This window comes from Jaculus jaculus, chromosome 14, assembly GCF_020740685.1.
Source record: "Jaculus jaculus isolate mJacJac1 chromosome 14, mJacJac1.mat.Y.cur, whole genome shotgun sequence".
NCBI classification, from domain to species: Eukaryota; Metazoa; Chordata; class Mammalia; order Rodentia; family Dipodidae; genus Jaculus; species Jaculus jaculus.
In genome coordinates, this window is record NC_059115.1 from 14495324 (window position 1) to 14517227 (window position 21904).

The 21904-nt window shown below is 50.2% G+C and overlaps 2 protein-coding genes across 3 annotated transcripts in view; both read left to right on the forward strand.

The window, feature by feature from the left end:
• Positions 1-17506, forward strand: part of Ppp6r1 (protein phosphatase 6 regulatory subunit 1) — a 34702-nt gene extending 17196 nt beyond the window's left edge. Inside the window, exons 3-24 of one of the 2 annotated variants that reach the window (XM_045133718.1) lie at positions 1636-1822; positions 1908-2045; positions 2125-2190; positions 4716-4828; positions 4926-5039; positions 5332-5494; positions 5586-5738; positions 5822-5956; positions 6725-6789; positions 6904-7019; positions 7098-7183; positions 7325-7414; positions 7507-7604; positions 11098-11155; positions 11247-11422; positions 15188-15321; positions 15413-15584; positions 15715-15785; positions 15899-15980; positions 16449-16559; positions 16655-16726; positions 16807-17506. In XM_045133718.1, coding sequence (XP_044989653.1) covers positions 1636-1822; positions 1908-2045; positions 2125-2190; positions 4716-4828; positions 4926-5039; positions 5332-5494; positions 5586-5738; positions 5822-5956; positions 6725-6789; positions 6904-7019; positions 7098-7183; positions 7325-7414; positions 7507-7604; positions 11098-11155; positions 11247-11422; positions 15188-15321; positions 15413-15584; positions 15715-15785; positions 15899-15980; positions 16449-16559; positions 16655-16726; positions 16807-16810 — 2404 coding nt within the window. In that variant the 3' untranslated portion in view covers positions 16811-17506. Of the gene's footprint in view, positions 1-1635; positions 1823-1907; positions 2046-2124; positions 2191-4715; positions 4829-4925; positions 5040-5331; positions 5495-5585; positions 5739-5821; positions 5957-6724; positions 6790-6903; positions 7020-7097; positions 7184-7324; positions 7415-7506; positions 7605-11097; positions 11156-11246; positions 11423-15187; positions 15322-15412; positions 15585-15714; positions 15786-15898; positions 15981-16448; positions 16560-16654; positions 16731-16806 lie in introns of those variants that run through there. The other variant, XM_004672671.2, reaches the window with a different exon arrangement.
• Positions 17507-18263: 757 nt separating this feature from the next.
• On the forward strand, positions 18264-20666 carry Tmem86b (transmembrane protein 86B). Its single transcript, XM_004672688.3, has 3 exons — positions 18264-18314; positions 18788-19034; positions 20015-20666. Exons 1-3 carry the CDS (start codon positions 18264-18266, stop codon positions 20395-20397), a joined length of 681 nt encoding a protein of 226 aa, XP_004672745.1. The 3' UTR covers positions 20398-20666.
• The last annotated feature ends 1238 nt before the right edge of the window (positions 20667-21904 follow it).

Here is a 21904-nt window from a genome sequence, read left to right on the forward strand (position 1 = left end):
CTGAGTTTTATGAACTAGTAGAGAGAGAGACTGACCTTGAACTCATAATAATCTTCCTACTTCTGCCTCCTCCCAAGTGCTGGAATTGAAGGTGTGTTTCACCATGCTTGGCCAGACTGCCCCCCCCCCCCCCAAGGTAGGAGCTTGCTCTAGCCCAGGGTGACTTTGTAGTCTCAGGCTGGCCTTGAACTCATAGCAGTCCTCCACAGTGTTGGGATTAAAGGTGTGTGCCATCATGCCTGGATGTTTGGGATTTTGAGATCCAAGAGTACAGTGGCACTGCATCTGTCCACCAACGACCTTGGTTCCTGGCACAGTGCAGGGTGTGAAGAACTCTATAGATGGAGGAGACACAGCTCTTCTTTTTTTTTTTTTTTTTAATTATTTTATTTATTTATTTGAGAGCGACAGACACAGAGAGAAAGACAGATAGAGGAAGAGAGAGAGAATGGGCGCACCAGGGCTTCCAGCCTCTGCAAACGAACTCCAGACGCGTGCGCCCCCTTGTGCATCTGGCTAACGTGGGACCTGGGGAACCGAGCCTCGAACCGGGGTCCTTAAGCTTCACAGGCAAGCGCCTAACCGCTAAGCCATCTCTCTAGCCCAGTTCTTCTTGATTCTTGCATGGGGCACAGATGAAGTCCAGATGCTGGTCTCAGGAAGGCAGGACCAGACAAGCATGGTCCTATTGGGCCCTTGAGGTTTTGGTGCTGTCTTGCTGTCTTCCTTATCTTCCTACTTGTGTAAGATCCTCCTGCTGCTGGCCTTGCCACTCTGCCCTTAACTGTCTTTCCTGTCCAGTACCCTGGTGCTACCCTCCATCTTGTTCCATCTTCTATCCTAGAGTCCTTTGGATGGATGGGTGGATGGATGGAGAGACAAGGCTGCTCCCTAGCTTGCCTGTTTCATCGAGGGTTTGGCAAGGCAGTGCCAGCTATAGAGCTCAGAACCTGACTGGTCCCTTGCTGCCACCGATAGCACCTCTGTGAGGGGCCACAGAGTGACCCTTATGTTCCCTTTGTTCTGCCTTTCTCCTGACACCTGTGTACTGATGGCCATGAGCTTTCTGCCCTGCCCTTAGGAGCCTGTGTTCCAGGGATGGAACACCTGATAAGTTCCCTACAGGTTTTGGGTCAGATCTGGCGCAAACAGTGTTCCTATGGGGCTTTGGATAGCATCTGGGCAGAGTAGCTCTTGGGCTGTCAGACAGCCTGCATATATCTAAAAAAAAGTATAGGTGTTTAAAAAGGTGACCCCGGGAGTAGGTAGGGGTATGGGGACTCAGATAGTTTGCAGGAGCTGAGGATGTAAATGACATCAGGGATGGGAATTAGTGGTAGGAGAGATTCAGGAGATGCAGGAGTTTTGGGACCAGGCACAGATCAGATGTCATCTTGGAGGTTAGGGAACCCACACGTCTTCTTCAGAAGGAGGCCTGAAGAAGGTACAGGAGGTGAAGGGGCCTTCATTTCTTTTTTGCTTTCCCTTCCTGAAACATGTCACAAAAGCCCTGTGTTTTGTGAGCTCATGGTGCAACAGTAGCACATCTGATTCCAGAAACCCTGTGTTAGATCAGACAAAAGGATGGGTCTCCTACCTTCTTTGAGGCCTACCTACCTTGCACTCATTTCCCAGGTACCCCAGTGTAGCCTGTGAGATCCTGACCTCTGATGTGCCCCAGATCAATGATGCCCTGGGTGCAGATGAGTCCCTCCTGAACCGGCTCTACGGCTTCCTGCAGAGTGGTGACAACCTCAATCCACTGCTTGCCAGCTTTTTCAGCAAGGTCATGGGCATCCTGATCAACCGCAAGACAGACCAGGTGCCTACTGCCTTTCAGCATTTGTGTAGGAGGTAAGGTGGTAGGATTCGGGACCCTGTGTCCTCACATAGCCCTGTACCCCCAGCTTGTGTCCTTCCTACGAAAGAAGGATGACTTTGTTGACCTGCTGCTGAGGCACATCGGCACCTCAGCCATCATGGACCTCCTGTTGCGCCTGCTTACTTGTGTGGAGCGGCCCCAGCTGCGGCAGGATGTCTTCAATGTGAGGAGGGCCGGGCCAGAGTGAGTGGGTGGGGTGCAGTGGGGATATAGATGCTTAGGAGTCTGCCCTTTTTCCTCAGTGGCTCAATGAGGAGAAGATTGTCCAGCGGCTGATTGAGCAGATCCACCCATCAAAGGATGACAATGTGAGTGCCAGCTGGCATGTACTAGGCTTTTCACATCATGCTCCCTTTATTTTTTATTTTATTTTATTTATTTGGTTTTTCGAGGTAGCGTCTTGCTCTAGCCCAGGCTGACCTGGAATTCACTCTGTAGTCTCAGAGTGGCCTTGAACTCAAAGCAATCCTCCTCTTGAGTGCTGGGATTAAAGGCATGTGCCACCATGCCTGGCTTTATTTTATTTATTTATTTGTTTTTGTTTTTAGTATTTTTTCAAGGTAGGTTCCTACTCTAGCCCAGGCTGACCTGGAACTCACTCTGTAGTTCTAGGCTGGCCTTGAACTTACAGCAGTCCTCCTATCTCTGCCTCCCGATTGCTGGGATTAAAATCATACATCACCATGTCTGGTTGTGCCCTCTTTAAAAGATGAATGGTGTAGCCGAGCACACTGGCTCATAACCTATGATTCCAGCATTTGGGAGTTTGGGGTAGGAGGATTAGATTATCATGAGTTCCAGGCCAGCCTGGACTAGAGTGAAAATATGCCTCAGAAAATAAATAAAACAAAATAAAAGATGAATGGTAAGAAAAGGGAACAGTGGGTACCCTTTTGTCATGCCCTGAGTGTGGGCTGTCATTCATGAAGGGCTGAAGGTGTGGCTAGGATCCCTTGAGGGGTAAGGGCCACAGGGCTGGACCCTGGCTGTGACTGCTAGGTCAGACTCACTTCTCTGCTTGTGCTGCTTTCTTTTTGTGTACACAGTCCCATTGCAGGGCATAGAGCTGTGCTTTTTGGTATATTCACTGCACATCAAATTTAGATTTATTTTTTTGAGATGGGGATTTCCTGTAGCCTAGTCTGGCCTCAAACATGCTATGTTATATAGTTGAGGAATACCTTGTTTTTTTGTTTGTTTTTGTTTTTTTGAGGTAGGGTCTCACTCTAGCTCAGGCTGACTTGGAATTTACTATGTAATATCAGGGCCTCGAACTCATGGCAATCCTCCTACCTCTACCTCTCGAGTACTGGAATTAAAGGCATGCGCCACCATGCCTGGCTATGGAATACCTTTTGAACTCCTGGTTTTCCTGCCTCTAGTCATAGATCACCATGGACAGCTTAGAATATAATATATATATATTTTAATACAATTACAAATTTATTTATTATTTATTTATTTATTAGAAAGAGGCAAGAGAGAGAGAGAATGAGCATTTAAGGGCCTCCAGCCATTGCAAACTCACTCCAGATGCATGCGCCCCTTTGTACATCTGGCTTACATGGGTCCTGGAGAGTCCAACCGGGATCCTTTGGCTTTGCAGGCAAATGCCTTAACCACTAAGCCATCTCTGCAGCCGTGGAATGAAAATATATATATTTGTTTATTTCAAAGTGGGAAAGAGGCAGAGAGAGAGAGGTAGGGAGGGAGGGAGAGAATGGGCATACCAGGGTTTCCAGCTACTGCAAATGAATTCCAGAAGCATGTGCCACCTTGTGCATCTGGCTTATGTGGATACTAGGAAATCGAACTGAGGTCCTTTGGCTTTGCAGGCAAGCAGCTTAACCACTAAGACATCCCTCCAGCCCTGGAATATTTAAAAAAAATTTTTTTTTTGGTTTATTTTTATTTATTTGAGTGTGACAGAGGGAGAGAATGGGGACGCTGGGGCTTCTAGCCACTGCAAATGAACTCCAGACACGTGTGCCCCTTTGTGCATCTGGCTAACATGGGTCCTGGGGACTCGAGCCTTGAACCAGGGTCCTTAGGCTTCACAGGCAAGCACTTAACTGCTAAGCCATCCTTTCAGCCCTGGAATATTTTTTTTAATACTCACAAAAAGGCCAGCCAGGTGTGGTGGCACATGCCTTTAATCCCAGCATTTGGGAGGTAAAGGAAGAAGGATTACTGTGCGTTCAAGGCCATCCTGAGACTACATAGTGAATTCCTGCCTGGTCTGTCTGGGCCAGAGGGAGACCTTACCTTGGAGAACAAAAACAAACAAAAAACAAACACTGCAACCATTAGCAGTGTATCTCAATTTCCCTCTCCCCCCTCTTGTCCTGGCAAACAGATCGCTTTCTGTCTCTCACTTTGCCTGTTAGGCATTTCATGTAAATGGCATCATTAATTGCATGATTATCTGTGTCTAGTTAATCTCTTGACAGAATGTTTTCAAGGTTCATCCTTGGGCTGGGAATGTAGCTCAGTAGTAGAGCTCGAGTGAGGTTTCACATTGCTTTGGGCTCCATCCTCAGCACTGTAAAGAAAAGGTTCCTTTTCATTGTAGCATGAGTTAGTCTCTCATTTCTTTTCACGGCTGAGGAACACCTCATGGCATGGATAGACTAAGCCTTGTTTTCCATTCACCAAACAATGGACATACAGTGACTGTAAGCATTGCTGTGTGTGCATGTATGTATGTCTCCTTTCTGGAAGCTCCCTCCCTTGTAGCACATGTCCCTGTGTCGGTATAGCTGTTCTCTGTCCATGAGGGGCTGAGAACAGATGGTTAGCTTGTGGTGGGTCCTCATTTGTCTCCCCTTCCCAGCAACATTCCAACGCGTCCCAGTCCTTGTGTGACATCATCCGCCTGAGCCGGGAGCAGATGATCCAAGGCCAGGACAGCCCGGAGCCAGACCAGCTATTGGCCACCTTGGAGAAGTGGGTTTACAGGGCCAGTGCTGAAGGCCTAGGGAGGGGAGTCATTCTAGGGGGAACCCTACTCCCTGGCCTTTGACTCTGACACCCCTTTCCCCAGGCAGGAGACCATCGAGCAGCTCCTAAGCAACATGTTTGAGGAGGAGCAGAGCCAGTCTGTCATTGTCAGTGGGATCCAGGTGCTGCTGACCTTACTGGAACCTCGGAGGCCCAGGTAAGAGGTGCCAGCCAAATCAGCACACTGCCCCTGCCTCCATCAATCTGCAGCCAATCAGAGCCCCAGAAGAAGGTCTTGGTGGCCATTGTGCAAAACTGTGTCTGTTGAGGAGGATTTGTTCCTTGCCTAGCCCTGTCTGTCCTCTTCCCTGCCCTTCTTGTCTAAGCTGTAAACAGGGTCCAGATGTGCAGGGCACAAGGCGGAGGTATTTCTCTGGTATCTGCTGTGCATCATGCACGGGCCTATCTGGTTAGCTCTATCTTCATTCCTGCCCCTGCCCCTGTCACAGGTCTGAGTCAGTGACCATGAACAACTTCTTCAGCAGTGTGGATGGGCAGCTGGAGCTTCTGGCCCAGGGGGCCCTGGAGAGTGTGGTGTCCTGCATGGGTGTCCTGCAAGCCCTGCGTCCCCGGCTTGCGCGCTTCCACCAGCTCCTGCTTGAGCCTCCCAAGGTGGAGATGGAGGGGGGATGTCACAGTCCCAAGGGGAATTGGGGTGGGAAATAAGGTAGTCTGCAGGAACTGAGCCTCTCCTGTTCTGTAGCTGGAGCCTCTGCAGATGACGTGGGGCAGCCTGGCCCCCCCGCTGGGCAACACACGGTTGCATGTGGTCAAGCTCCTGGCCAGTGCCCTGAGTGCCAATGCTGCTGCCTTGACCCAGGAACTCCTGGTGCTGGATGTGCCCAACACTTTGCTGGTACAGAGGGTGGGGTCAGGGGGCCAGGGAAATGGGGGATGGAGGCAGGGCATCTCTGATGCCAGCCTATGCCCCCACCCCAGGACCTCTTCTTCCACTACGTCTTCAACAACTTCCTGCATGCTCAAGTGGAAGTGTGTGTGAGCGCCATGCTGAGCTCGGGGCCCCCTCCAGACAGCAGCTCTGAGACACCTGTCCCGAACCCTGTTGTGAAACATGTGAGCTGGGGTTCCCCTTCCTCTGGGGACCTGCTACTTAAGGGCACACCTTCCTCAGCAGCCTCCCCCTAACCCTCTCACTTGCATAGTGGGCATTGTCAGCACCTAGGATGGGTATGGGAGATTCAGCCAGGGAGAGATGGGGAGTGTCCAGGGGCCAGTGAATACTATGACTTGATTAGGCAGTAAGAAGCTGGGACAGGCATTCAGTAAGTGAGTGGCTGTGTGCATGTAGGATGGCAGAAACCACGGTGTTGCAGGCCTTTAATCCCAGCCCTGGAAAGGAGGATCATAAGTTCAAGCTTAGCCTGGCTACTTGGTGATACCCAGTCTCAAAAAAAAAAAAAAAAAAAGATCTTAGAGCTGGTCATGTGGCTTGTTGGCAGAGTGCTTGCTTAGCTTGCATGAGGCCCTGGGTTCAGTTCTCAGCACTGCAAAAATCCAGGCTGTGGTGGTGCATCCTGTTATTTAGCACTCAGGAGGTTGAAGCAGGAGGATCAGAAGTCAGGGTCATCCTGTTTACATAGTATTTCAGGGCCCACCTAAGCTATATGAGACTGCCTCAAAAGACAGGGAGGACGGGGAAGAAATGGGAGATAGGAGAGAAGAGAGAACCAAAATAAAGCCAGAAACCAACCTTCACCCTTTACTCCTCTGCTCAGGGGTCTGGGGCCTGGTAACATGTCCTTACTAAGTAAGGACCCCAACCCTAGATGCTGATCCTCAAATGTGTAGCCTCCAGGCCAACTCTTCTTTGCTCTCCTGCAGCTGCTGCAGCATTGCCGCCTAGTGGAGCGGATCCTGACCTCCTGGGAGGAGAACGACCGTGTGCAGTGAGCACCTGCTGTCTTCCTCTGGGATAATGGGGCAGCGGGAGGATGGACTGGGGGCCTGGGTAGTACTGTCTTCCAACCTGTTGCCTAGCTATGGCTTCCATTCTTGTCCAGGTCTGGTGGGGGCCCAAGAAAAGGCTACATGGGCCACCTGACACGAGTGGCCAATTCCCTCGTACAGAATGCAGAGCAGGGGCCCAACGCAGAGCAGCTGGGGCAGCTGCTAAAGGGTAAGACGGGTCTGTGACATAGAAAGTGGGAGGTGTGGCAAGGGTTCTCTTGCCTTAAAGTCTTCCCCATGTGCTCAGAACTGCCAGATGAGCAACAGCAACGGTGGGAAGCCTTTGTGTCAGGTCCCCTGGCTGAGACCAACAAGAAGAACACCGTGGATCTGGTGAGGCTTAATGTCCCCCACAGTGGCTCCTGTGTTGTACCTCTCGGTCTAGTCCCTGCCCTCCACCACCATAGCTGCTTGCCCTGTCCTTGTCTGGGGGCCTCTGCAGTCCCTGACTACCTGGTACCATCCTATCCCCAGGTGAACACCCACCACCTGCACTCCTCTAGTGATGACGAGGATGACCGCCTCAAGGAGTTCAACTTCCCTGAGGAGGCTGTGTTGCAGCAGGTGGGCCTGGGGCTGCGAGAGTGGGGAGCGGGGAGGGGTGTGATCTATCCTCCACAGCTCCCCTCTAGCCCTGACCTCTGTACCCCTTGTAGGCCTTCATGGACTTCCAGATGCAACGCATGACCTCAGCCTTCATTGACCACTTTGGTTTTAACGATGAGGAATTTGGGGAACAGGAGGAAAGCGTGAAGTAAGTGTTCCTCATGTGAGGTTGAAGTTCTGCCCTGCCTTGTGGCAGCATGTGCTGTATCTACCTCTCCCTGTGTGAGGTCAGACTGCTGTCTCATCTTTTGTTGGTACGTGTACCTGCTTGCCTTTTGTCTGCCATGCTCATCTGTTTGCACACCGTGGCCCAGCCTGTAGCCACTGCTTCTCCTGGTTGTGAGTCAGATGTGGCCTGTGTGTTCTCCTCCTGTTAGACCAAGACCCATGCTGCTGATAAAGAGCAGGTCCCTAGCCGAGCGTGGTGGCACATACCTTTAATTCCAGCACTTGGGAGGCAGAAGTGGGAGGATCATCAAGAGTTCAAGGCCACTCTGAGACTACATAGTGAATTCCAGGTCAGCCTGGACCAGAGTGAGACCCTACCTCGAAAAAATAAATGAATAAATAAAGAGCAGGTCCTCACCCTGGAGGACAGTATACAGCTTAGGGCATGGTACCTAGGTTACAAGTGACTTAGGAAGCATTAAGTCATTGGTGACACTGGGAGAATTAGAACACTGCTACCAGAGGGCAGGATGCAGAGGCTCCCTGCAGTTGGGTGGAGTTTCTGATGTGAGGGAGCATGTCATCATGTCATTACAGGCCAGTATAGGTTCCTGTTGGTATCATTTCATTTCATGGTAATACCCATTGCTACCTTTTGAACAGGTGAAGGCACTTAGCTGGTGTGGGAGCTTTGTGCAGTACAGCATCATGGGTATCATGGTGGTCTGCAGTCAGCTGGGCGGAGAAGACCCAGCTGCTGGGTGTCCTGTTGATCAGAGGCCTGTACTGATGACACTCACGTGAAAACTTGACTCCATCCTAATGGGAAGGGGGCTTATTTCCTAGTGAATGACATTTTGGATGATCTGCACTTTTGAGACAGCGCTGTGTTGCCTCCTCTGTACCAAGATAAATTACCTGAAAAACAAAATTGTGTAGCATTCTAAGAGGGAAAATGCCAAGTATTTAATGTCTGGGAGGAAGAGGCTGTTGTAGGAGATGACAGATCAGCCTGAGGTGGCCAGTGCAGCATGGAAAGTGTCTGAGCTGCTCCACCATGGGCCCAGTGTGGGCCTCAGCTCTTTGTTTTGGGAGGAGATAAGGACACCCTCTTTGTAGGATGGTTGAGCATGGGGTTCATAAGAGCAGTGTTTATTGAGTGAACAGTGTATGGTACAGTCAATGATAATGAACAGTCATTTAGCCACCCTTGTGGCTGTTTCATGAACTTGGATAAGTGACCCCTTCAAAAGTAACCCTACTGTGGACCTTGTGTGAAAGACCAACATCCCAGTAGAAAAAGTGGGCAAAAAAGCCAGGTGTGGTGGTATAGACCTATAATTTAGCACTTGGGTGGTGGAGACAGATCAATTATATCATGTGCCTGCTGTCTGGTGCTCCTGGTACCACCTGAGGCAGCAGCATGTCTTGAGCAGTTCAGGCAGTTAGGACTCATTTGGGTACCTGTTAGGGGTGGTAGGCCTTGGCATGCATGTTTTATTTAAGCTCCAAAAATGATTGTTTTGCTGGTACTTAAAATTGGAGCCCCAAAGCCAGGCATGGTGGCACACGTCTTTAATCCCAGCACTTGGGAGGCAGAGGTAGAAGGATCACTATGAGTTTGAGGCTAGCCTGAGACTACATAGTGAATTCCTGGGCTAGAGTAAGATTGTCGTGGGGGGAGGGGGGAGAAAGAAAGAAAGAGCCCCAGACTGTAGGGTTCTTAAGGTCAGAGAGCATGTGTTGTCTGCTGCAGCCTGTGTTCTGGTTTGGTCTGACTGAGGTAGGCTCCTTGAAGCAGTAAGCCTCGTAGGCACCAAGAGAGTAGTGTCTGACATTGACCTTTCCTTCACCAGCACTTGTGTTCTCACCATAGACAAAAAAAGACAACAGGTACAAACTCAAGCACACCCTAATATAGGCAGTGAATGGTCTCTCTGTTTTGTGTTGATTTCTACTTATATAGGAAGGACTGATGTAATTGGTACCCTGTACAGTATGGTGGTTGAACAGGGATGTCCTGTCCATGCTTTCAGTGGTGTGCATTGTTGTATGGTGGTTGTGGATAGTGGATTGGTCCAATCCATGCCATTGCTCTGAGGGGAAATGTGGGTAGATATGTAAAACTTACTTAGATTATGGTTGTAAATCCTTAAAACCACTCATCAAGGTAAATTGTGTTTCCTCCATTTTACAAATTAACTGAGATTTAGAAGTACCAGCGCTGGGAATATTGTTGAGTGCTTAAAGGCACTTGCTTGCAAAGTCTGCTGGCCTGGGTTCAGTTCCCCAATACCAATACCCATGTAAAACCCAACACACAAAATGGTGCAGGCATCTGGACTTCATTTCCAGTGGCAAGAGACCCTGTATAGCAGACAACTTCAGGTCACTGAGATGAGCTTCCAAATCAGGCACAGTTATAGAGGAAAGGATACTTACTGAAGTTTACCAATACAGGGTAAGTTCCATAATAACAGAAGAAGTTGGCCCCCTCTTAAAGGAACCAAGCAGAGAGAGAAACCTCAAGCCAAAAAACCCAAAAGCCACACTACACACAATCACACTTAGGAAATCCAAAGCAGTACTCAGTCACTTTGCATATCTTTTTTTTTAAATTTTTTTGTTTATTTTTATTTATTTATTTGATAGCAACAGACAGAGACAGAAATAGACAGGTAGAGAGAGAATGGGTGCGCCAGGGCCTCCAGCCACTGCAAACGAACTCCAGACGCGTGCGCCCCCCTTGTGCATCTGGCTCACGTGGGACCTGGGGAACCGAGCCTCGAACCGGGGTCCTTAGGCTTCACAGGCAAGTGCTTAATCACTAAGCCATCTCTCCAGCCCCCTAAGAAGCTTTTTAATAAAACTCCTGAATCTATTGAGGGAAAAATACCAAGTGACTTGCTTGAGGCCACCCTCTTGGAGAGATTAGGATTCCGAGCTGTCCTTCCAGAACATTCCTGTCCTTTAAGCATCTTGAGGAGGCTGTGTGTTATGTTTTATGTTTAGGGATGAAGTAAGGACCCTTCTTCTTTGTTTTTTTTTTTTGTTTTTTGTTTTTCGAGGTAGGGTCTCACTCTGGTCCAGGCTGACCTGGAATTTACTCTGTCATCTCAGGGTGGCCTTGAACTCATGGCAATCCTCCTACCTCTGCCTCCCAAGTGCTGGGATTAAAGGCGTGCACCACCACGCCCGGCTAGGACCCTTCTTCTTCAGGTGGTTGTAAGAACTGAGTGGAGCTCTGGGATGGGAATTTGTGTGCCATGTAGTTTATTACTTCCCTTTCTCACAAGTGGCCTTAAAGGGCTGTGGGGCTTGCCTTTGGGATTAGAAGCGTAGTTTCTGAGGAAAGTGAATTTGCTGAGTAATGAGTGTCACTGTGTGTCATGTGAGGTGAGATGAGGATATGGTCTAACCTGGTGCTCCCTTTGCCCTGTGGCTGTCTCACTGCTCTCCACCTTCTTTCCTAGTGCACCATTTGACAAGACTGCCAACATCACCTTCTCCCTCAACGCTGACGATGAGAACGTGAGCACTGCCTGTTTGGGTTGTGGCCGGTGGAGGGGTGTGAGGAGCCCACAGACAGTGCAGCCCACCCCCTCCCCTACTTGCATTGCAGCCCAATGCCAACCTGCTTGAGATATGCTATAAGGACCGAATCCAGCAGTTTGATGATGAGGAAGAGGAGGAAGAGGAGGGGGTCCAGGGTTCCACAGAGTCAGATGGAGAGTATGGTGCCTGGCAGGGTGGCCAGCTGGCGAGGGTATCCCACACAGGCCAGCCCCCTGGTGTTCGGTGAGTACCCTTCAGCCTCCCTTCTCAGTTCCCACTACACTGGCGGCTGTAGAAGTTTCCAGTCATGTTGTATTGTGGTGAAGTGAATGAGAAAAACTCATGTGTTGGGCTGGGTGTGGTGGCACCCATCTTTAATCCCAGCACTGGGGAGGCAGAGGTAGGAGGATCGCTATGAGTTTGAGGCCACCCTGAGACTACATAGTGAATTCCAGGTCAGCCTGGGCTAGAGTGAGACCTTAACTGGAAGAGTAAAATAAGAAAGAAAGAAACTACCCAAACTAGAACCATCACATGATTTTTGTTTTTGTTTTTCGAGTTAGGGTCTCACTCTGGCTCATGCTGACCTGGAATTCACTATGTAGTCTCAGGGTGGCCTCAAACTCACAGCAATCCTCCTACCCCTGTCTTCTGAGTGCTGGCATTAAATGCGTGAGCCACCACCTACTTTCAGTTTTGAATGATTAAAAACTCAGTTCAGTTCACATGAGCCACTCAAGATACAAAATGAAATGGAACTGGGGAAGGTTCCATTGCTCCTGTGTGAGCTTTTCCCCCAAAGATGGTGCCACACAGCTTCTCATCCCATCAGTCCAAGAGAACAAGAGGTGGAAGTACTCTTCTCAAGTTAAAGTTGTTAATCAGCTTTTATAAATACTCTGCTGTTTTTGTTTTTTTTTTTTTCATTCATTATGTCTGATACTCCAGTCACATCTGCCGGGGTGAACACCAACTCAAACCCTGTGTCACAGCTGAATGGAACCCTTTTGTCAGTACACAGATACAGGAGCAAGACCCTACCAGTTCCCATTGTGTCCCCTGCTGTCCTCCTGACTGCAGGCAATAGGGTCCTGACATCCTACCCCATAGACCATTTTGCCACTTTTCACCTTAGTTGTACACATTGAATATCCTTTATCTGAAGTGCTTGAGACAGAAGTTTCAGGTTTTGGAGCATTTTTAGACTTAAAAAAAATATTTATTTATTTGAGAGAGTGATAGAGGGAAAGAGGCAGACACACACACAGAGAGAGAGAGAGAGAGAAAGGAGAGAGAGAATGCGTGTGCCCCCTTGTGCATCTGGCTTACATGAGTCCTGGGGAATCAAACAGAGATCATTTGGCTTTGCAGGCAAGCGCCTTAGCCACTAAGCCATCTCTCCAGCCCCATTTTTAGGCTTTTTAAAAAATTTCTTGGGCTGGAGAAGCCTAAGGACCCCGGTTCGAGGCTTGGTTCCCCAGGTCCCACGTTAGCCAGATGCATAAGGAGGGGGCACACGCGTCTGGAGTTCGTTTGCAGTGGCCGGAGGCCCTGGCGCGCCCATTCTCTCTCTCTCCCTCTATCTGTCTTTCTCTCTATGTCTGTCGCTCTCAAATAAATAAATTTTAAAAAATGAAAAAAAAAAATTCTTGTGCCGGGCGTGGTGGCGCACGCCTTTAATCCCAGCACTCGGGAGGCAGTAGGAGGATCACCAAGAGTTCGAGGCTACTCTTGAGATTACAGAGTAAATTCCAGGTCAGCCTGAGCTAGAGTGAGACCCTACTTCAAAAAAAAAAAAAAATTTCTTGAGGCTGGGCATGGTGGTGCACGCCTTTAATCCCAGCACTCGGGAGGCAGAGGTAGGAGGATTGCCATGCATTCGAGGCCACCCTGAGACTCCATAATGAGTTCCAGGTCAGCCTGAGTTAGAGTGAGAGCTTACCTGGAAAAACAAAAACAAAATAAAACAAAAATCTTGAGACAGAGCTTCATGTAACCAAGTGGACCTACGCTCACTGTGTAGCTGAGGCTGACCTTGAACCTGATCCTCATATCTCCACCTTCCAAGTGCTGGGATTACAGATGTGTGCCACCACTTTCAGTTTATGAAATGCTGAGCATACTAAATGCTAAGCAGGAACTCTACCCACCAAGCCATATCCCAAGCCCCATGTCAGATTTTTTTTTTGCATGGGTGTGTGTGTGCACGCATGCCTGTGTGCATGTGCAGGCCATAGGTCAGTATTGGGTGTCTTGATCACTTTTTACATTTTTGTTTTGTTTTGTTTTGTTTTGTTTTGAGTCAGGGTCTCACTCTAGACCAGCCTGACCTGAGAGTGGTAGGGCTAAACGAAATGTGCCACCATGCCCAGCTTTTTTTGTTTATTTATTTTGTTTTGTTCTGTTTTTCTAAGTAGAGTCTCATTCTAGCCCAGGCTGACCTGGAATTCATTTTGTAGTCTCAGGCTGGCCTCAAACTCACAGCAGTCCTCCTAACATCAGCCTCCCAAGTACTGAAATTAAAGGCATGCGCCACCCCACCCAGTGGCTTTGAACTCTTTATCCTCTTGCCTCAACCCCGTTACCTGACAGTTTACAGTAGGTTTTTGTGTGTTGATCTTGTCTCTAGCAACCTGTTAGAATTATACATTAGTTCCAGTAGTTTTTGTGAGTTCTTTAGGATTTTATAAACAAGACTGTTTCATTTGTGAAGAGTTTTACCTTTTATTTTCATCTCTTGCCCAGTTGCCCTGACTAGAATCTGTAGTATATTGTCATACAAAAGTGGTAAGTGCAGCTGTATTTACCTTGTCCTGATTTTAGGAGACCATTCAGTCGCCCATCAGTTAGTCTGCTGCTGGCGTAGGGTTTGCAAATGCCTTTTGTCAGGTTCAGGGTGTCTTTCCATCCTCCACTGAGTGTTTACAGTTAATCACATGAAAATGTGTTTCTTCTCAAAGTACTTGATAATACATTGAAATAATATGCATTTGACATGTTAGAAATCTAGTATACAGTTAGATCCCAGTAGTTGTGTGTTCCCCATGTACAGATTTAACAAACCACAGATTAAAAGTATTCTGAAAAAAATTGCTGTTGTGCTAAACATGTGTAGACTGTTTTCCTTGAGTCAGTACTAAACTACACAGTATTGCAACTATTTACCTTGCATTAGCATTAGTTAAGTAACCTGAAGATGGCAGAAAGTACATAGATACTATACATATGTGATGCCATTTTATTTAGGAGACTTGAACTTTTTTTGGATTTTGGTGTCTACAGGGGTCCTAAAACCAATCCCCATGAATGCCAAGGGATGACTTGTTGGCTTAACCCTCCCCTAGTTGATGAGCATGCAGTTGGTTGGGATTTCAGCATTCAGACAACAGATTTAAAGCAGCTGTGGGTCCCAGGTGTTCTCAGGACTAAGGATATGGCAACTATCTCTGTAGATTCCTGGCATTTCTAGCTGGAGGAAATAAATCTATTCTGAGTATGGTTCACCGAGTAAAGACCTATGCTTGGTTGATGGTGACAGCCAGAGGTAATTTGAGAGCTAATGGTTAAGTCTCATCAAATCTTCCAAAGAAGTGGAGCGTGGTATGCATGCCTTTAATCCCATCACTCAGGAGGCAGAGGTAGGAGGATCACCATGAGTTCAAGGCCACCCTGAGACTCCATAGTGAATTCCAGGTCGGCCTGGGCTAGAGTGAGACCCCACCTCGAAAAAACAAAATCTTCCACAGATCCTTCTGCACTGGAGGATGTGGGGAGAGAATGGTTGTCTTTGCGGTTGTGTTCAGGGCAGTTATGTTCTTGAGTGGCCCATGTTCCTCTTTCCTGCTGACCTCTCCTAGCATCTTCATACCCCTGGGCTCCTTTCCCAGAGCCTTGTCCCCATCCCCTTTTGTTGTCATCACTTTTCCCTGTAGTCCTGGGTTATGGTGACAGCAGTGGGCCTGTGAGCTGTTTCTGCATAGGAACCTAATGGGGTGGTTTCTGGGTCAGGAGTGGAGGCAGCACAGACAGCGAGGACGACGAGGAGGATGAGGAGGAAGAGGACGAGGATGACAGGGTTGACCAGGCAGCCTGTGGAGAAACCAGCCCTCCCTCTTACCCCAGCCCTGACCCTCAGTCTCCTGGTAAGTGTTAGGTGGCTTGCCATGATGTGTATATGGGTATCTGCCTAGTACCTGCTCACCCTCTGTCTCTACTCCCTCACCTCTGCTCCAGGCCCAAGCTGGACAGCCACCTTTGACCCAGTGCCTATGGACGTCCCGATGGCTCTCCAAATTTCTAGGGAAGAGGAGATGTGCCCTGGGACCCTGGATCATGCGGGGCCCCTCAACACGCCTCCCTCCCAGAGCCTAACCAGCCCTTCAGCCCATGATGCTCCGCAGCTCAGGTGGGAACAGGCAGGGAAGGCTGGTGTATGGCTCTGGCATCTGGTCAGGGAGGCAGCCCCATGTCCTGGTCTCTTTTAGGTTTGGGTACTGATCCCAGCCATGCCCTTGGGCTTCTCTCTTATCTCTTAGGTCTCAGGACCCCACATCCCCCTCAGCACCTCAGGAAGCCACAGATAGCAGCAAAGTGGCAGAGCCCATGGGTGAGCTGCCCAGCCCCTTCCTGTCTCAGGATCATTTGGGGATTTCAACCTGGCCATGTATGAGTTTACTAGGAGGTGGCAGCTCACATGTGACCTATCTCCTCCCTCCACAGCACCCTGCCAGGCCTTGGTTAGTGTCAGGGACCTCCAGGCCACCCTGCACGGGATGTGCTCCGCCTCCAGCTCCTTGGACAGGTGACCACCTGGACTACTGGGGGAAGGGGGAAATGTCTACTGAGGTACATGCTGGATTCTTGTCCTCAAGTTGTTCGGGTCAGTGAGCCTCACTTGGAATCCCTGTGCCTATGGGCCATTCACAGGTCCTTATGGTGCCGGTGTTGAGAAGGGCTTCCAAAGGGAAGGTGTGAGGGAGCAGGGGTGGGCATAGCACCCAGGTGGGCCACTTGTACGTCCTGTAGGAGGATGGCTTCTGGGGACTGCCAGGTGTGAGGACTGAGAAGGGGCATTGCCTACTCCCGCCAGGCTGTGCAGCCCTGCCCTACAGTCTGCATCATTGTAGGCATCGATGTAGTGAGGCATCTACTTTGTGCCCAGCCCTGCCTAATGCCCTAAAACCCCTTCTGGGGAGCAGGAGGTGGGCTGTGAGAGCATCTACTGGTTGCAGGTGAGGTGTCTTATCAGCTACATTGGTCTTGCCCACAGTGCAACCAGAGACCCCTCTACCTCTGTCCCAGCCTCCGGGGTTCCCCAGCCCCCCCAGACCACAGAGGGGGAGAAGAGCCCAGAGCCCCTGAGGCTTCCCCAAAGCCAGAGGTAAGTAGTAAAGAGGCCTCCCTGAGAGGGAGGGAGGGGGTGATAAGGCTGGAAGGTTAGGAAGTAACCTCTGGGTCCTGTTTCTCCCTGAATAGTGCCCAGGCCCTTGAGCGTACTCCAATGCCCAATGGCTCTGCCCCAGGAGGGCCCGTTTCCCCGGGCTCCCAGTGAGTATGGGTTACAGCCTGGGGATGGTGGGCAAGAGGGGCCTACTGGACCTTCATCTGATATCCCCATTTGTTCCCAGGTAGCTGCCTGGTGGCAGTGGTGGCCATATTCTTCGTCCTCCCCGTGGACCCCTGGTGGGGCAGGGTGCGTTCCATGGAGGCCCTCTGCTCCCATCACCCTGTCCCCCACATTCTCTCCTCTGGGCTCCCAGGAGGCTGGTGCCAGGGAGATGCCCCTCACCCACCCCCAATTTGCACTGAGAAGAGAAACTATGGAGTTTTGTCTCCTAGAATAAAGATGGAGAGTCACATAGAGAGAAAGGAGTGCGAGAGAGAAACGTTTATTATATATTATATATATATTGAGGGAGGAGAGAGAGAGGAAGCCAGGACAAGAACTGGGCCAGCAGCTCTGAAGCACAGCCTCCTCTTGCCCTGGGGTTCTGAGGCTGCTGTCCATGCCCCGGTACAGATGCCCACACCCGGCCTTTCACTCAGGACCTACTTTGGGGCATAGCAGTAAGGGTGTCAGGGGCCCAAGTGTGGCCATGCCTTCGTCCAGACCCTGCACTTTGACCAGGCGCCTGGCCCCGGGGAGTGGGGCTTCCCTGGAAACATCCCCAGGACTCCTGAATCTGTCACTGGGTCCTGAAAGTCCCAGCCCTGCTGCCAAGTGGCCTTGTCCCAGCTCCCTCCCCCAGGCTGGCGTGAGTGTGTGTGTGTTCAGTGCTGAGCTTCTGTTTCATATCGCAAATATAAATAAAGGAAGACAGTTTACGATTCCTGGTGGTCAGACCTTGAGTTCTGGGACTCTGGGTGGGATGAGACTACTGCATATGGCCTGGAAAGAGCAGCCCCTCTCTGAGGCTGGCACCCTGATGGGACCCATGCTGTCATGTGGGTATGGGTGTGCAGGACTAAAGGAGAAAGGGTCACTGACCCTGGTGAGCCATGCTGAGCCATGACCCTCAGCCTGGATCTGCCCTTTAACCACCACCATCCACAGCTGAGATCTGTTAGGACATCTGGGAGGTACAAAGACCCCTTGGAGCCTGGGGTTCCTGCCATTGGGAGGAGAGCTGACGAACACAGTAAGTACATGGTATACGGTAGTGATTGTCTTTCCAGAAAACCTGTTTCAGTGACATGTAGTGTATGGGCTGGGTCCATTGCAGGTCTCTTTCAGGGCTGTGCTGTGGTGTTCTACCAAGGGCTGGAGGCAGGAGTCCCTGCCCCCCACCCCATGGAACCCTGCCTTGTCCCTTCTGATTGGCTGGGCATGGGACAATGGAAGATGTATGGTGGGCAGGTTCCCTTGTGCTGGGCAGGGAAAGGGGGTACAAACAACCCTTAGGTCCCGAGGAGCATCTTATCATCCAGTGCCAGACAAGGCTATCCCTTGGGTGAGCCCCGTTATCAGTTCCCAGAGTCCACAGGACACTCTTTGGGTTAACGTGTAACCACAAAGCCTCCCCTCTACCCCTCTGAAGCCACTAACGCCTAGATACGGGCCACTGTGAAGGTGTCATAGACTAACATGAATGCCAGGAAAGAGGGATTGCCCCTAAAGATGCTCTTTTCAGACCAGGTGAGAACTTGCAGAAGCAGGGAGTAGTGGGTTTAGGCCTGGGAATCTAGGCAGATGCATTGATTGGTGGGCCCTCCTGTCCTCCCAGGAGACTGGCCTAGGGAACCAGATCTTTGTCCTTGCAGGCAGGAGACCCTATTGACCAGTCACCAGAGAGGCCAAAGATCCTGGTCCCTAAAGTCCAACCTGCATAGTAGGTTCTGCCATGAGGGTGGAGTGTGGTAGAAACTGGGAAACTTCTGTTAGAGGAGGCTGAGCTATTTAACCCAGGAAGACCTTGAGCTTTCTGTGTAGGCCAGGCTGGTTTTGGACTCAAGATCCACCTGACTCTGCCTCCTAGATGCTGGGATTATAGGCCGTGTATGTGTTCCGCCAGACCTTGTTGGGTCACCTGTTATGCCTCAGCCAGACTTGCTTCCGCAGGGGCTTGCGGCTGGGCTCTGTGTGAGGCTGAGTGTTTCCCTCTCCTGAAGCATCCACAGGTCCGCAGGTGGCTGGGCCCTTTCATCCTTGCTTGCTCCATCTACTTCCTCCTCTGGATTCCAAAGGAGCAGCCGTCCTGGGTCAGTGCCCTGGTCAAGAGCCTGCCATTGCTCAGCCTGGTTGTGTTCCTGGGGGCTGTGGCCTCAGGTGGAGCCTACACCTGGCTCCTCCAGGGAGCCCTTGTTTGTTCGGCCATGGGGGATGCCTGCCTCATTTGGCCCCAGGCCTTCCTTCATGGTGAGTGGGGACCTTGTAACAACACTAGAAAGGCTCTTGTGGAGGAGCTGAGTCAACACTGATGCAAGTTTGGGGTACAGAGAGGTTCCCCTTCAGCCCCTGGGCTGAGCCAAGTTATAGTTCAGAGGCAGCGGGAGGACAGTGGTGAGTGGGAGCTAATGGTCCCGTCAGGGGCTGGGGTTAGACTGGGAGGAGTAGAGTGGAGTGATGGGGAGGGAAAAGAGCACTGTATTGTTGAATGGGGTGTTGGGAATGCCTCATCAAGGAGGCGTAATGGTTAAGCAAAGGGCTTGTTTGTTTTTAAAGACACTTTACTTATTTACTTGAGAGAAGGGGGCAGATAGAATGGGCACGCCAGGGCTTCTAGCCACTGCAGACAAACTCTACACATGTGCCACCTTGTGCATCTGACTTTTACATGGGTAGTGGGGAATTGAACCTGGGTCCTTTTACTTTGCTGGCAAGTACCTGAACTGCTAAGCCATATCTCCAGCCCATATTTTGTTTTGTTTTGTCTGAGATAAGCCTTCCTACAAATAGAACCCAGGCTGGCCTGAAACTTAGGATCCCTACTGCCTGGTCTCCTAAATGCTGAGATTGTAGGAATGCATCACCACACCTGATGTTTATGCTGTGTGCACGGAGATGTGGGTGCAAAGGCACTGGGGCAGCAGCATGCAAGTTCTGTTGGCCAGATGTACCTAGGTGGGTAGTGTAGAGTGGTTATTGAAATGAAGGTATGGGGTCCTCCCAGATCACAGTGGACATGACTCAGCATGAGTTTTAAGATCATTCCTACTGCTACCAGAACCAATGGAACATGCAAGGATGGGAAGAAGTTGGGAAGCCACTCCAGAGTGGAGTGGGTATGGGTGCTGTAATCAGGGCAGGAGATGGTGGTGGTGTGGCCAGGGTGCAAGCTGGTGCTCTGGGGGAAGTTCTTTACTCAGGCTGGGAGTATCTACCCCTCTCTCCTCCAGGTATGGCTGCCTTCGCGGCTGCCCACTTTCTCTACTTCTGTGCCTTTGGTCTGTCTCCCCTGCGACCAGGCTTGTTGCTGCTCATCGTCCCTGTCTCTGTGGCGTACTACAGCCTCCTCCTGCTGCACCTTGAGCCGGATATGGTCCTGCCTGTGGGCGCCTATACCCTGATCCTGAGCGCCATGCTGTGGCGCAGCCTGGCTCAGGGTGGGAGCGCCAGTTGGGGTGCTCTACTCTTCACCTTCTCGGATGGCATTCTGGCTTGGGATACCTTTGTGCAGTCCCTGCCTTATGCCCGCCTGGTGATCATGACCACGTATTATACAGCTCAGCTTCTCCTTACCCTGTCAGCCCTCTGGAGCCCAGGCCTCAAGACCCAGTGATGTAAGAACCAGACAGCTGGGCGTCCACTCCTTCCTTTCCCTTCTCTTCCCCTCCCCTCCTCTCCCACAAGGACTTGGGCCTTCCACACTGATCTGGCCTGGGAAGCCCTCAGTTGCAAATACTTCTGCTGACCAGTTTAGAGATGCCAGACCACATCAAGGTATTTGTATACTGTTGGCAGAATTCCAAAGTCAGCCCTGACTTCAAGCTGCCTTCCTAGGGTTGTGACTCTGGGTTCCAGGCCCCTCAACCTGACCTGTATCCTGTGCCCCCCCCCTTCTATCTGTTCCCAGTCAGCTTCCCCCACCCACCTATACCACTCCAAGTCTGTTTTCTAGTTACTTAAGTAAAGTGAGTGTTGAAAAATAATGAGTGTCACCATTGTTTGGGAGGAATGTCTATAACCACTGAGCAATCTCCCTAGGCCCACAATGTTTTGTTTTGTTTTGTGGTAGGGTCTCTAGTCCAGGCTGACATGGAATTCACTATGTAGTCTCAGGGTGGCCTCAAACTTTTGGCAATCCTCCTACCTCTGCCTCCCGAGTGCTGGGATTAAAGGCGTGCACCACCATGCCCAGCTCCACAATGTTTTGCTTTTTGGCTTTTCAAGGTAGGGTCTCACTCTGGCTCAGGCTGACCTGGAATTCACTATGTAGTCTCAGAATTGCCTCGAACTCTCAGCGATCCTCCTACCTCTGCCTCCTGAGTGCTGGGATTAAAGGCATGCGCCATCACCCCCGGCAACACAGTGTTTTATTGAGACATGATTCATAACCCACACTACCTCAAACTCTAAATCTCCCTGCCTCAGCTTGCTCAGGAAACAAGTCTTGATTAGTTCCCATGAACCTGGTATATTTCCTGATCATATATCCTTCCTTCTCAAGGTCTTGTGTGTGTGTGTTTCATTGTACCTTTGTTGAATGCCAGGATCATAATAAACTGGGTGTGGTAGCTCATTCAAAGAAGGCCAGCCCTTGAGGGACTTGAGGCAGGAGAACCATGGGTTTGATGTCAGGGGCTATATAGTTCCAGGCCAGCCTGTGTTGTAGAGTAAGACGTCTCAAAACAATATAAGCCAGGTGTGGTGGCACATGCCTTTAATCCCAGCACCCGGGAAGCAGAGGTAGGATTGCTGTGAGTTTGAGGCCACCCTGAGACTACTTAGTGATTCCAGCTCAGCCTGAGTTACAGTGAAACCCTACCTCAAATTGAAAAATAAAAAAAAGAAAAAAAAAAGAAAAGGAAAAAGTTATTCAGGGCTAGAGATAGCTTAGCCATTAAGGCACCTGCCTGCGAAGCCTAAGAACCCAGGTTTGATTTCCTAGTACCCATGTAAGCCAGATACACAAGGTGGTGCATGTGTCCAGAGCTCATTTGCAGTGGCTGGAGGCCCTGGCACGCCTATTCTCTCTATCTACTCTCTCTCCCTAATAAATAAACATTTAAAAAATTAAAAAAAGGAGCCGGGCGTGGTGGCGCACACCTTTAATCCCAGCACTTGGG

Bases quoted from the DNA above. Each gene is read 5' to 3' on its own strand.
- Tmem86b (XM_004672688.3), top strand. From the start codon at position 18,264: ATGAATGCCAGGAAAGAGGGATTGCCCCTAAAGATGCTCTTTTCAGAC. The intron at 18,315-18,787 runs GTGAGAACTTGC...CCTCTCCTGAAG, and splicing joins AGATGCTCTTTTCAGACCAG to CATCCACAGGTCCGCAGGTG. The intron at 19,035-20,014 runs GTGAGTGGGGAC...TCTCTCCTCCAG, and splicing joins GCCCCAGGCCTTCCTTCATG to GTATGGCTGCCTTCGCGGCT.